Here is a 12,698-nt window from a genome sequence, read left to right as displayed (position 1 = left end):
AATGGCGTGACTTACAGATGCTGCTGTTGAATGAGTTGCAGATTCAGATTCAGCTGCCCCTCCTATCAACTTGTAGTTGGAGGTCTTCAGCTCTCCTTCTACATAATTGTGAAGATATATACAAAGTAATATATACAAAATAGCTTCTTTCATGGAGTTGTTTGAGTCACTTTATGTTTTTGTCTTTCTCCTCAGCTTCACCCAGATCTACAGTGACGGTGACACCAGATAGTGCTGTATTCACTGGAGAGACAGTCAATCTGACGTGTGTGATTGAGTCTGATCACAGTGACTGGACATATAAGTGGTATAAAGACAGAAGTGTAAAGTTACAATCTGATGGTCATTACACTGTAAACAGAAACACTCTCACTCTCAGAGGAGCTGCTGAGTCTGATCAGGGTCAGTACTGGTGTAAAGGACAGAGATCTGGAAGACCAAACTCATCACAATCAAGCTCTGCTGTTTCTCTCTCAGTGAAGGGTGAGTTTACATTTACATTTACATTTAGTCATTTAGCAGACGCTTTTATCCAAAGCGACTTACAAATGAGGACAAGGAAGCAATTTACACAACTAAGAGCAACAATGAATAAGTGCTATAGGCAAGTTTCAGGTCTGTAAAGTCTAAGAAGGGAAGTATTAGTAGTATTAGTATTTTTTTTTTTTTGTACAGTTAGTGTGATATTCAAAGAGACAATTGCAGATTAGCAAGTGAAGTGGAGACTAAATAGTTGAGTTTTTAGTCGTTTCTTGAAAGTAGCGAGAGACTCTGCTGTTCTGATGCAGTTAGGGAGTTCATTCCACCAACTGGGCAGATTGAGCGTGAGCGTTCGCGAAAGTGATTTCTTCCCTCTTTGGGATGGAACCACGAGGCGACGTTCATTCACAGAACGCAAGTTTCTGGAGGGCGCATAAATCTGCAGAAGTGAGAGCAGATAAGGAGCAAGGCCAGAGGTCACTTTGTAGGCAAACATCAGAGCTTTGAATTTGATGCGAGCAGCAACTGGCAGCCAGTGCAAACGGACTAGCAGCGGAGTGACATGTGCTCGTTTAGGTTCATTGAAGACAACTCGTGCTGCTGCATTCTGGAGCAGTTGAAGAGGCTTGATAGAGTTAGCTGGAAGCCCAGCTAGTAGAGAGTTGCAGTAATCCAGTTTGGAGAGAACAAGAGCTTGAACAAGGAGTTGAGCTGCATGTTCAGATAAGAAGGGTCGGATCTTTCTGATGTTATAGAGTGCGAATCTGCACGATCGAGCAGTTCTAGAAATGTGGTCAGAGAAGTTTAGTTGGTCATCAATCGTTACTCCAAGGCTTTTCACCATTTTGGATGCAGTAATGGTTGCCCCATCCATCTGGATTGAAAAGTTATGGTGGAGAGTCGAGTTGGCAGAAACTACAAGCATTTCCGTTTTTGCGAGTTTCAGCTGAAGATGATGATCTTTCATCCAGTGTGAAATATCCAACAGGCAGGCTGAGATACGAGCTGGAACCGAGGGATCATCAGGATGAAAAGAGAGATAAAGCTGGGTATCATCAGCATAGCAGTGGTAGGAGAATCCATGTCTCTGGATGACTGGTCCTAGAGATGATGTGTAGATGGAGAAGAGAAGTGGCCCAAGAACAGAGCCTTGAGGTACCCCAGTGTTTAGATGCTGTAGGTTGGACACCTCTCCCCTCCAAGACACCCTGAATGACCTGTCAGAGAGGTAAGATCTGAACCATTGTATAACAGTGCCCGCAACGCCCAGTGACTCGAGCGTAGATAGCAGGATCTGGTGGTTGACAGTGTCAAAAGCAGCTGACAAGTCCAGCAAAATGAGGACTGATGATTTAGAGTCTGCTTTAGCCAGTCTGAGATCCTCCACGACCGAGAGCAGGGCAGTCTCAGTTGAGTGGCCTTTCTTAAAGCCAGATTGCTTGTTGTCCATGAGATTGTTTTGAGTAAGAAAGTCCAGAACTTGATTGAACACTACTTTCTCCAGAATCTTGGCCATGAATGGAAGCAGGGATACTGGTCTGTAGTTTTCAAGTAGCGTATGGTCAAGGTTGGGTTTCTTTAGCAGTGGGGTTACCCTAGCCTGCTTAAATGAAGTGGGGAATAAACCAGAGTCAAGAGATGTGTTAATTATGTGAGTCAGTGTTGGTATGACTGCAGGAGAGATGGCTTGCAAGAGATGAGAGGGAATGGGATCGAGTGGACAGGTGGTTGCATGGCTAAATAGCACGAGTTTGGACACCTCAGACTCAGAGAGCTGAGAAAAAGAGGTGAGTGTGTGTGGTGTTGGTGTTGTATCTTGCGTGTTTGTTGTAGGTGCAGCAAATTGAGCACTGATTTTTGCAGTTTTGGTGCAAAAGAACGTAGCAAAGTCATCAGTAGTAAGTGTGGAGCATGCGGGTAGAGGAGGAGGATAGAGGAGGGAGGAAAATGTTTTAAAAAGTAGGCGAGGATTAGTGGCATTGTTGATTTTCAGACGGTAATATGTCTGCTTTGCAGAAGTAACCTCAGCTGAGAAAGAGGACAGAAGAGTTTGGTATGTTAAGAGCTGTACAGGATTTTTGGTTTTCCGCCAAATTCTCTCTGCAGCCCGAAGTTTTGAGCGATGCTCACGGAGAGCATCCGAGAGCCAGGGTGCAGGAGGACTGGCACAGGCTGGTCTGGATGCAAGAGGACATAATCGGTCTAGACATGATGCTAGTGTGGAGCAGAGTGTATTAGTGGCACTGTTCGAATCAAGTGCAGTGAGTTTGCGAGATGGAGGAAGAGAGTCTGAAACAATGGTGGATAGTCTATTGGGTGAGAGAGATCGTAGGTTTCTGCGAAAGGTAACCAGTGTTGGAGTGTGTGGCGGCTCAGGAGTAATGTGGATGTTGAGAGACAGAAGGAAATGATCAGATATTTGTAGTGGAGTTTCTATTGTTTGATCAGTGAAGCAGTGTCGTGTGTAAATAAGGTCTAGCTGATTACCTGATTTGTGGGTAGCAGAAGTAGGTGCTCTTTTTAGGTCAAAAGAGGCAAGCAGAGTCTGAAAGTCTGCAGCTTGCGGTTTGTCAAAGTAAAGTTGTTCTCACAAACTCTCTCTATGATCAAAAAAACAAATTTTGTTCAGCATTAAATACCCTCTTACAAAACAACACAGCAATTAATATGGTAAACACATTGTCCTCCTAATAATTTGTTTTTTATATCAGTGACAAACCAGTACTGGAATTATCTCAGGAACTGCACAGCGATACTAAACATGATATGTTAAAGGTACCTAAAACACGGTTCATGCATTCTTAGTTCATCTAGAGCAGGGGTCTGAAACTCGCAGCCCGCAGGACGATAGTTTGTGATTCCCGCCTTAATTTGAAAGTTTAATATCAGTGCAGCCCAGGAGTTTGATACGTATAGCACTTTATAGTGCTGTGTGCGGAGCTGAGGGTGGGCTATCATTGTCTGATGAGGATCTGAACCCACTCCCTCCCTCCGGGGTGGTGAGTGTGTCACAAAATGAAAGACCTCTTATAAACACAATTAAGACTTTTAATATCTTTTAGGGCCTTAATTTTCTCATAAATAATTAATGAACTTTTAATAGTTTTAAAGACCCTGCGGACACCCTGTACTAAAAATCTTTACCCTGTCTCAAGTTGATGAGGGGAAAGGAAGACTTTTAAAAACAAGAGCCACCTTTGAAAAATACACTCTACAAAACTACAATACTTATATCTATTTCTAGGTGGTTATTAGGCTGGCTTGAGAAACAAGCCAGACCACTGAAATCCTTTCTAAACTTATTATTATGTTTTTTTTTTTTATTCTTCTGAGACTAAATTTGCAAGACTATCTCCTCTTAGACCTTTCAAGCTATGACCACCAAACTCGCACCAGACCTCCAAACTATTCTGACTCGTGTTGCTATATCTTTTCCGACTGATCCGACTTTCGGTTTTCCGAAAAACGTCCCGGGACCGCCGGAAAAATCCCATAGACTTAACATTGGACCAAACTTTGTGACCTCATAACTCTGCGTCAGACTGTCACACAAACTTCTAACTGGGCTCATTTTACTCAGACTTCCTAACTGCCAATAACTGATGAGCTTTTAACTTTCTGGCCACGCCCTAGCAACCACTTTTGGACCCTAGAAACTGTCCCATAGACTTCTATTCAAAAGACTCTCATTGACTTAACATGGGATCAAACTTTGTTAGCTCATAACTCTGCATCAGACTGTCCACCAGACTAATGGCTGAGCTCATATAACTCAGACTACCAAACTACCAATAACTGATGAGCTTTTAACTTTCTAGCCACACCCTAACTACCAGATACTGCACCCTAGCAACAACTGTCCCATAGACTTCCATTGCAAAAGACTTACATTGACTTTACATTAGATCTAACTTTGTGACCTTAAAACTATCTATCTATCCTTTTCAAACTGCTATCTATCTATCTATCTATCTATCTATCTATCTATCTATCTATCTATCTATCTATCTATCTATCTATCTATCTATCTATCTATCTATCTATCTATCTATCCTTTTCAAACTGCTATCTATCTATCTATCTATCTATCTATCTATCTATCTATCTATCTATCTATCTATCTATCTATCTATCTATCTATCTATCTATCTATAAATTGCTTTAATCTATCTATCTATCTATCTATCTATCTATCTATCTATCTATCTATCTATCTATCTATCTATCTATCTATCTATCTATCTATCTATCTATTTTAATCTATCATGCTAGTAACATGCTAATTCATGCTAGTAACATGCTAATTCATGCTAGAATCATGCTAGTAACATGCTAAGTCATGCTGGAATCATGCTAATTCATGCTAGTAACATGCTAATTCACGCAAGAATCATGCTAATAACTTGCTACCTCATGCTAATTTATGCTAGATTCATGCTAGTAGCATGCTAATCCATGCTAGAATCATGCTAATCCATGCTAGTAACATGCTAATTCATGCTAGAATCATGCTAATAACATGCCATTTCATGTTAGAATCATGCTATTTCATGCTAGAATCATGGTAGTAACATGCTAATTCATGCTAGAATCATGCCAATTCATGCTAGAATTATGCTAGTAACATGCTAATTCATGCTAGAACCATGCTAATAGCATGCTAAGTCATGCTAGAATCATGCTAACAACATGCTAATTCATGCTAGAATCATGCTAATAACATGCTAATTTATGCTAGAATCATGCTAGTAACATGCTAATTCGTGTTAGAATCATGCTAGTAACATGCTAGTTCATGCTAGAATCATGCTAGTAGCATGCTAATCCATGCTAGAATCATGCTAATTCATGTTAGAATCATGTTAGAATCATGTTAGAATCATGCTAGTAACATGCTAATTCATGCTAGAATCATGCTAACAACATGCTACTTTGTGCTAAAATCATGCTAGTAACATGCTAATTCATGCTAGAATCATGCTAGTAACATGCTAATTCATGCTAGAGTCATGCTAGTAACATGCTAATGCATCCTAGAATCATGCTAATAACATGCTAATTCATGCTAGAATCATGCTAATTCGTGCTAGAATCATGCTAATAACAGGCTAATACATGCTAGAATCATGTTAGTAACATGCTAATTCATGCTAGAATCAAGCTAACAACATGCTTATTCATGCTAGAATCATGCTAAACTTTAAACTACTTTAAACTTAAAACTGCTTTAAGACTTTAAACTACTTTAAACTTAAAACTGCTTTAAAACTTTAAGCTACTTTAAACTGCTTTAAAACTTTAAACTACTTTAAACTTTAAACTGCTTTAAAACTTTAAACTACTTTTAACTTAAAATTGCTTTTTAAAACTTAAAAATTAAAGCTTTCTCAAGCCAGCCTAAAGTTTGTCTCGACGAACTTTAATAATCTAGTTATAATTAAAAATTCTAAGTTAATAATATAAATGATTTATGTGATATTTGGAGGCATTTTCATAAAGGGCAGAGACAAAGGTTTTTTAAACACCATTCGAGTACATTTAAAAGCCGCATCTGTCACCGACTCGGTCCCAGTCATTCCCCTCGCTGGCCAGCAGAGGTCACCATCCCTGGACTTCTAACCATTACATCATCCATCTACACTGATAGCATACACACCTGAAGCGCATCCAGTTAATCACCCACGCTCACACTTATAAGCAACTCACATGCACTCACTCATTGCGAAGTCTTGTTCTGCCCCGGCTAACACTACTGAGCGGTTCTCTACTCTGCCTGCTTTCCCGTTGCTTGCTTGCCTAGCCTAGCGTAGCGTAGCGTAGCGTAGCGTAGCCTAGCCTAGCCTAGCCTAGCCTTGTTCTCTGACCTCGTCTTGCCAGTCGCCTGCCTTGTACTCCAGCCTGATTACCGACTCTGATTCTAGCCGCCTGCCTTGTACTCTAGCCTGGACTCTGACTCTGATATTCGCCTCCTGCCTCTGACCCATGCCTGAACATTTATACTGTGATTACCTGCCGTTGATCCTTCAACGTAACACGATTGTGTTTGATGTGAGTTCGCACACGCATTACATCTGTGCGCTTGTATTTAATAAACTGCGTTTAATAAATTTACTGCAAATGGATCCCTCTTTGTCAGCCCCTTTGTTACAGCATCCCTTCTCCAGTCAGTTTCTCTGATCAACATAGGATTTTGTGTTCTCTCTTTTAAAATCAAGTTAAACCCCTCAGTGCATATCAGCACTTCAATCTATTGTGTAATACGGATTTTAATGAAGTGTTTAAGTTTTTTTGGGGGAAGATTTAATTCGAGATTGAAAACAATAATGGGTACTGCCAAGAGTACACTCGTAATTTCACCAAAAAATTAAATGGTTCTATGGTACTTGAAAAAACAAATACAGGGCGGGAGTGGGACTCCTTTTCAGCCCTGGAGTTTCAAGCCTCTGACCGGCCTACCTCAGTTCACGACTGACTATATTAAAATAAGGTCATTTCCAATTCAGTTTCTAATGACACTATCACGTCTTTTTTTGAGAAAACAGCTGCTTTAGAACTTCAAATGTTCAACAACCCTCACAGTATTATATGTCTTAACAATAAAAATGAAAAAAATAAATTACTCAAATGAGGATCAAACCCAAGTCAGTGGCGTCGTAACCTAATGTGCTAACCACTAGGCCACAACAGCTGTACATTGAAAGGTAACTCATCTGAGTTATATCATCATTAATCTGCAGGCTGCATCTTGCTCACAAGCTGCGAGAATATAGATAAAAAGAGCAGAGCTGCGGTAAAATAATGAATAAGAAGACTGTGGTCAAGTAAATAAATTAATTAATTTAAAAAGTGTGACTGCTGAGAGCAACAGATTCTTGAGCTAGGGACACCGGCCCTCACGGCCAAAAAAACGGACCGGCCCACCGGGAATTCTCCCGGTTCTCCCGATTAGCCAATCCGGGCCTGAACAAATATGTTCTGAGGTGGTACTTGGTGTAAAACATTTGAGAACCACTGCCATATAGTAAAATGTTATTGTTTATTTTATGCCATAAAAGCAACAACTCAAGCAAAAACATCAAAAAATAGACTTGAGTGAGAGTTCATTACAGAGACAAGCTTTGATAATGAAGAGAATGGCGTGACTTACGGATGCTGCTGTTGAATGAGTTGCAGATTCAGATTCAGCTGCTCCTCCTATCAACTTGTAGTTGGAGGTCTTCAGCTCTCCTTCTACATAATTGTGAAAATATATACAAAATAATATATACAAAATACCTTCTTTCATGGAGTTGTTTGAGTCACTTTATGTTTCTGTCTTTCTCCTCAGCTTCACCCAGATCTACAGTGACTGTGACACCAGACAGTGCTGTATTCACTGGAGAGACAGTCAATCTGAAGTGTGTGATTGAGTCTGATCACAGTGACTGGACATATAAGTGGTATAAATACAGAAACAGAGTAAAGTTACAGTCTGATGGTCATTACACTGTAAACAGAGACACTCTCACTATCAGAGGAGCTGCTGAGTCTGATCAGGGTCAGTACTGGTGTAAAGGACAGAGATCTGGAAGACCAAACTCATCACAATCAAGCTCTGCTGTTTCTCTCTCAGTGAAGGGTGAGTTGAATATTATTATTCTCACAAACTCTCTCTATGATCAAAAAAACAAATTTTGTTCAGCATTAGATACCCTCTTACAAAACAACACCGCAATTAATATGGTAAACACATTGTCCTCCTAATAATTTGTTTTTTTATATCAGTGACAAACCAGTACTGGAGTTATCTCAGGAACTGCACAGCGATACTAAACATGATATGTTAAAGGTACCTAAAACACGGTTCATGCATTCTTAGTTTATCTAGAGCAGGGGTCTGAAACTCGCAGCCCACAGGACGATAGTTTGTGATTCCTGCCTTAATTTGAAAGTTTAATGTCAGTGCAGCCCAGGAGTTTGATACGTATAGCACTTTATAGTGCTGTGTGCGGAGCTGAGGGTGGGCTATCATTGTCTGATGAGGATCTGAACTAGAGATGCGCGGTTGGCGGTTATAGCCGCGGACTCCGCGGATAAACCGCGGATCGGGCGGATGACGTTACGGAAAAAATAATATTTTAATTAAATTCGGGCGGGTGGCGGGCGGTTGTACTGTACTGTTATAGGCATAGCTGGCGCACCAACGAAAAAGCCTAGCTGACTTCACAGAATGGGAGGAGGAATCGGATACACTAATTCTGGATGAAGTACAGAAGTATTCCTCCACAAACTTCCGTATAGACGGATCAGCAGAGGAAAATCTACTTTCCTTTTGGGAGAAATAAGGCCAGTCATTCCCACGACTACTGCACCTTTCCAAGAGAATTCTATGCATTTCAGCAGCAAGTGCTGCGAGCGAGCGCTCCTTCAGTGCAGCAAGGCGCATTATAGTGTCTATGCAGGCACTCCCGTCTGAATCCTGACACTGTATATGCTATTTTATTCCTGCATTGTGCCAAGAAAAAATCAAACTAGACCTAAGGTCAGGCATATTAAACCAATTAGCCTATGTTATTTAGGCTACACATATGTTCAATATAAACTTTTGAGTTCGGTTAGCTGATAATTTTACGTTCATATTGGTTTAGCCTATTCTATTCTAGACATGTTGGCCTCGCTTTTACGTTCCGAGGCTAAGGTTATTTTGCCAGAATTTCGTTGTCGCAACTGTAATGGCGTAGTATTTCGTTATGCTTCAAGTTTGAGGGGAATGGGGATGATCCTAAGTCCATGGGTTATTGGGGCACTTGTCATACATGCACTTTAGCCTGGTCAGACTTTATGTTCGCTCAAAGAGGGATGGAATATCTATTTTTCTAATTTAATTTCTAATTGTGGGGGGGACTGAGCCTACAAGGCTAAGGCACGATATGACGTTTTTATTACAGTACATGTACATTTAAAAGCCGCATCTGTCACCGACTCGGTCCCAGTCATTCCCCTCGCTGGCCAGCAGAGGTCACCATCCCAGGACTTCTAACCATTACATCATCCATCTACACTGATAGCATACACACCTGAAGCGCATCCAGTTAATCACCCACGCTCACGCTTATAAGCAGCTCACACGCACTCACTCATTGCGAAGTCTTGTTCTGCCCCGGCTAACACTACTGAGCGGTTCTCTACTCTGCCTGCTTTCCCGTTGCTTACCTTACCTTACCTTGCCTTGCCTTGCCTTGCCTTGCCTTGCCTTGCCTTACCTTGCCTTACCTTGCCTTACCTTGCCTTGCCTTGCCTTGCCTTGTTCTCTGACCTCGTCTTGCTAGTCGCCTGCCTTGTACTCCAGCCTGATTACCGACTCTGATTCTAGCCGCCTGCCTTGTACTCTAGCCTGGACCCTGACTCTGATATTCGCCGCCTGCCTCTGACCCATGCCTGAACATTCATACTGTGATTACCTGCCGTTGATCCTTCAACGTAACACGATTGTGTTTGATGTGAGTTTGCACACGCATTACATCTGTGTGCTTGTATTTAATAAACTGCGTTTAATAAATTTACTGCAAATGGATCCCTCTTTGTCAGCCCCTTCATAACAGCATACCTTCTCCAGTCAGTTTCTCTGATCAGCATATGATTTTGTGTTCTCTCTTTTAAAATCAAAATAAACCCCTCAGTGCATATCAGCACTTCAATCTATTGTGTAATACGGATTTTAAGGAAGTGTAAGTTTTTTGGGGGAAAGATTTAATTCGAAATTGAAAACAATAATGGGATTTTGGAAATGTCCAAATCAAACACCTGCCAAGAGTACACTCGTAATGTCACCAAAAAATTAAATGGTTCTATGGTACTTCAAAAAACAAATACAGGGCCGGAATGGGACTCCTGGAGTTTCAAGCCTCAGACCAGCCCACCTCAGTTCACGACTGACTATTTTAAAGTAAGGTCATTTTCAATTCAGTTTCTTATGACACTATCACGTCTTTTTTTGAGAAAACAGCTGCTTTAGAACTTCAAATGTTCAACAACCCTAACAGTATTATATGTCTTAACAATAAATATGAAAAAAATAAGTTACTCAAATGAGGATCAAACCCAAGTCAGTGGCGTCGTAACCTAATGTGCTAACCACTAGGCCACAACAGCTGTACATTGAAAGGTAACTCATCTGAGTTATATCATCATTAATCTGCAGGCTGCATCTTGCTCACAAGCTGCGAGAAAATAGATAAAAAGAGTAGAGCTGCGGTAAAATAATGAATAAGAAGACTGTGGTCAAGTAAATAAATTAATTAATTTAAAAAGTGTGACTGCTGAGAGCAACAGATTCTTGAGCAAGGGACATCGGCCCTCACGGCCAAAAAAACGGACCGGCCCACCGGGAATTCTCCCGGTTCTCCCGATTAGCCAATCCGGGCCTGAACAAATATGTTCTGAGGTGGTACTTGGTGTAAAACATTTGAGAACCACTGCCATATAGTAAAATGTTATTGTTTATTTTATGCCATAAAAGCAACAGCTCAAGCAAAAACATCATAAAATAGACTTGAGTGAGAGTTTATTGCAGAGACAAGCTTTGATAATGATGAGAATGAAGTGACTTACAGATGCTGCTGTTGAATGAGTTGCAGATTCAGATTCAGCTGCTCCTCCTATCAGCTTGTAGTTGGAGGTCTTCAGCTCTCCTTCTACATAATTGTGAAGATATATACAAAATAATATATACAAAATAGCTTCTTTCATGGAGTTGTTTGAGTCACTTTATGTTTCTGTCTTTCTCCTCAGCTTTACCCAGATCTACAGTGACGGTGACACCAGACAGTCCTGTATTCACTGGAGAGACAGTCAATCTGACGTGTGTGATTGAGTCTGATCACAGTGACTGGACATATGAGTGGTATAAATACAGAAACAGAGTAAAGTTACAGTCTGATGGTCGTTACACTGTAAACAGAGACACTCTCACTATCAGAGGAGCTGCTGAGTCTGATCAGGGTCAGTACTGGTGTAAAGGACAGAGATCTGGAAGACCAAACTCATCACAATCAAGCTCTGCTGTTTCTCTCTCAGTGAGGGGTGAGTTGAATATTATTGTTCTCACAAACTCTCTCTATGATCAAAAAAACAAATTTTGTTCAGCATTAAATACCCTCTTACAAAACAACACAGCAATTAATATGGTAAACACATTGTCCTCCTAATAATTTGTTTTTTATATCAGTGACAAACCAGTACTGGAATTATCTCAGGAACTGCACAGCGATACTAAACATGATATGTTAAAGGTACCTAAAACACGGTTCATGCATTCTTAGTTTATCTAGAGCAGGGGTCTGAAACTCGCAGCCTGCAGGACGATAGTTTGTGATTCCCGCCTTAATTTGAAAGTTTAATGTCAGTGCAGCCCAGGAGTTTGATACGTATAGCACTTTATAGTGCTGTGTGCGGAGCTGAGGGTGGGCTATCATTGTCTGATGAGGATCTGAACCCACTCCCTCCCTCCGGGGTGGTGAGTGTGTCACAAAATGAAAGACCTCTTAAAAACACAATTAAGACTTTTAATATCTTTTAGGGCCTTAATTTTTTCATAAATGATTAATCAACTTTTAATAGTTTTTAAGACCCTGCGGACACCCTGTACTAAAAATCTTTGCCCTGTCTCGTATCAAGTTGATGAGGGGAAAGGAAGACTTTTAAAAACAAGAGTCACCTTTGAAAAATACACTCTACAAAACTACAATACTAAGATATATCTATTTCTAGGTGGTTATTATAATTATAAATTCTAAGATATTAATATAAATGATTTATGTGATATTTGGAGGCATTTTCATGAAGGGCAGAGACAGAAGGTTTTTTAAACACCATTCGAGTACATTTAAAAGCCGCATCTGTCACCGACTCGGTCCCAGTCATTCCCCTCGCTGGCCAGCAGAGGTCACCATCCCAGGACTTCTAACCATTACATCATCCATCTACACTGATAGCATACACACCTGAAGCGCATCCAGTTAATCACCCACGCTCACGCTTATAAGCAGCTCACATGCACTCACTCATTGCAAAATCTCGTTCTGCCCCGGCTAACACTACTGAGCGTTTCTCTACTCTGCCTGCTTTCCCGTTGCTTGCCTTGCCTTGTTCTCTGACCTCGTCTTGCTAGTTGCCTGCCTTGTACTCCAGCCTGATTACCGACTCTGATTCTAGCCGCCTGCCTTGTACTCTAGCCTGGA

At 40.9% G+C, this 12,698-nt stretch overlaps 1 protein-coding gene across 1 annotated transcript in view; it reads left to right on the top strand.

Moving 5' to 3' along the window:
• LOC141375270 (basement membrane-specific heparan sulfate proteoglycan core protein-like) overlaps nucleotides 1–12,698 on the top strand; it is a 43,614-nt gene that overhangs the window by 19,978 nt on the left and 10,938 nt on the right. Inside the window, exons 5-7 of the mRNA XM_073907967.1 lie at nucleotides 196–483; nucleotides 7,808–8,098; nucleotides 11,251–11,541. Of these exons, the coding sequence (XP_073764068.1) occupies nucleotides 196–483; nucleotides 7,808–8,098; nucleotides 11,251–11,541 (870 nt within the window). The remainder of the gene's footprint in view (nucleotides 1–195; nucleotides 484–7,807; nucleotides 8,099–11,250; nucleotides 11,542–12,698) is intronic.

The sequence above is a fragment of the Danio rerio genome, chromosome 7 (genome assembly GCF_049306965.1).
Source record: "Danio rerio strain Tuebingen ecotype United States chromosome 7, GRCz12tu, whole genome shotgun sequence".
NCBI lineage: Eukaryota > Metazoa > Chordata > Actinopteri > Cypriniformes > Danionidae > Danio > Danio rerio.
The sequence above is the reverse complement of the archived record's forward strand: the minus strand, read 5'-3'. Positions and strand labels throughout refer to the sequence as shown.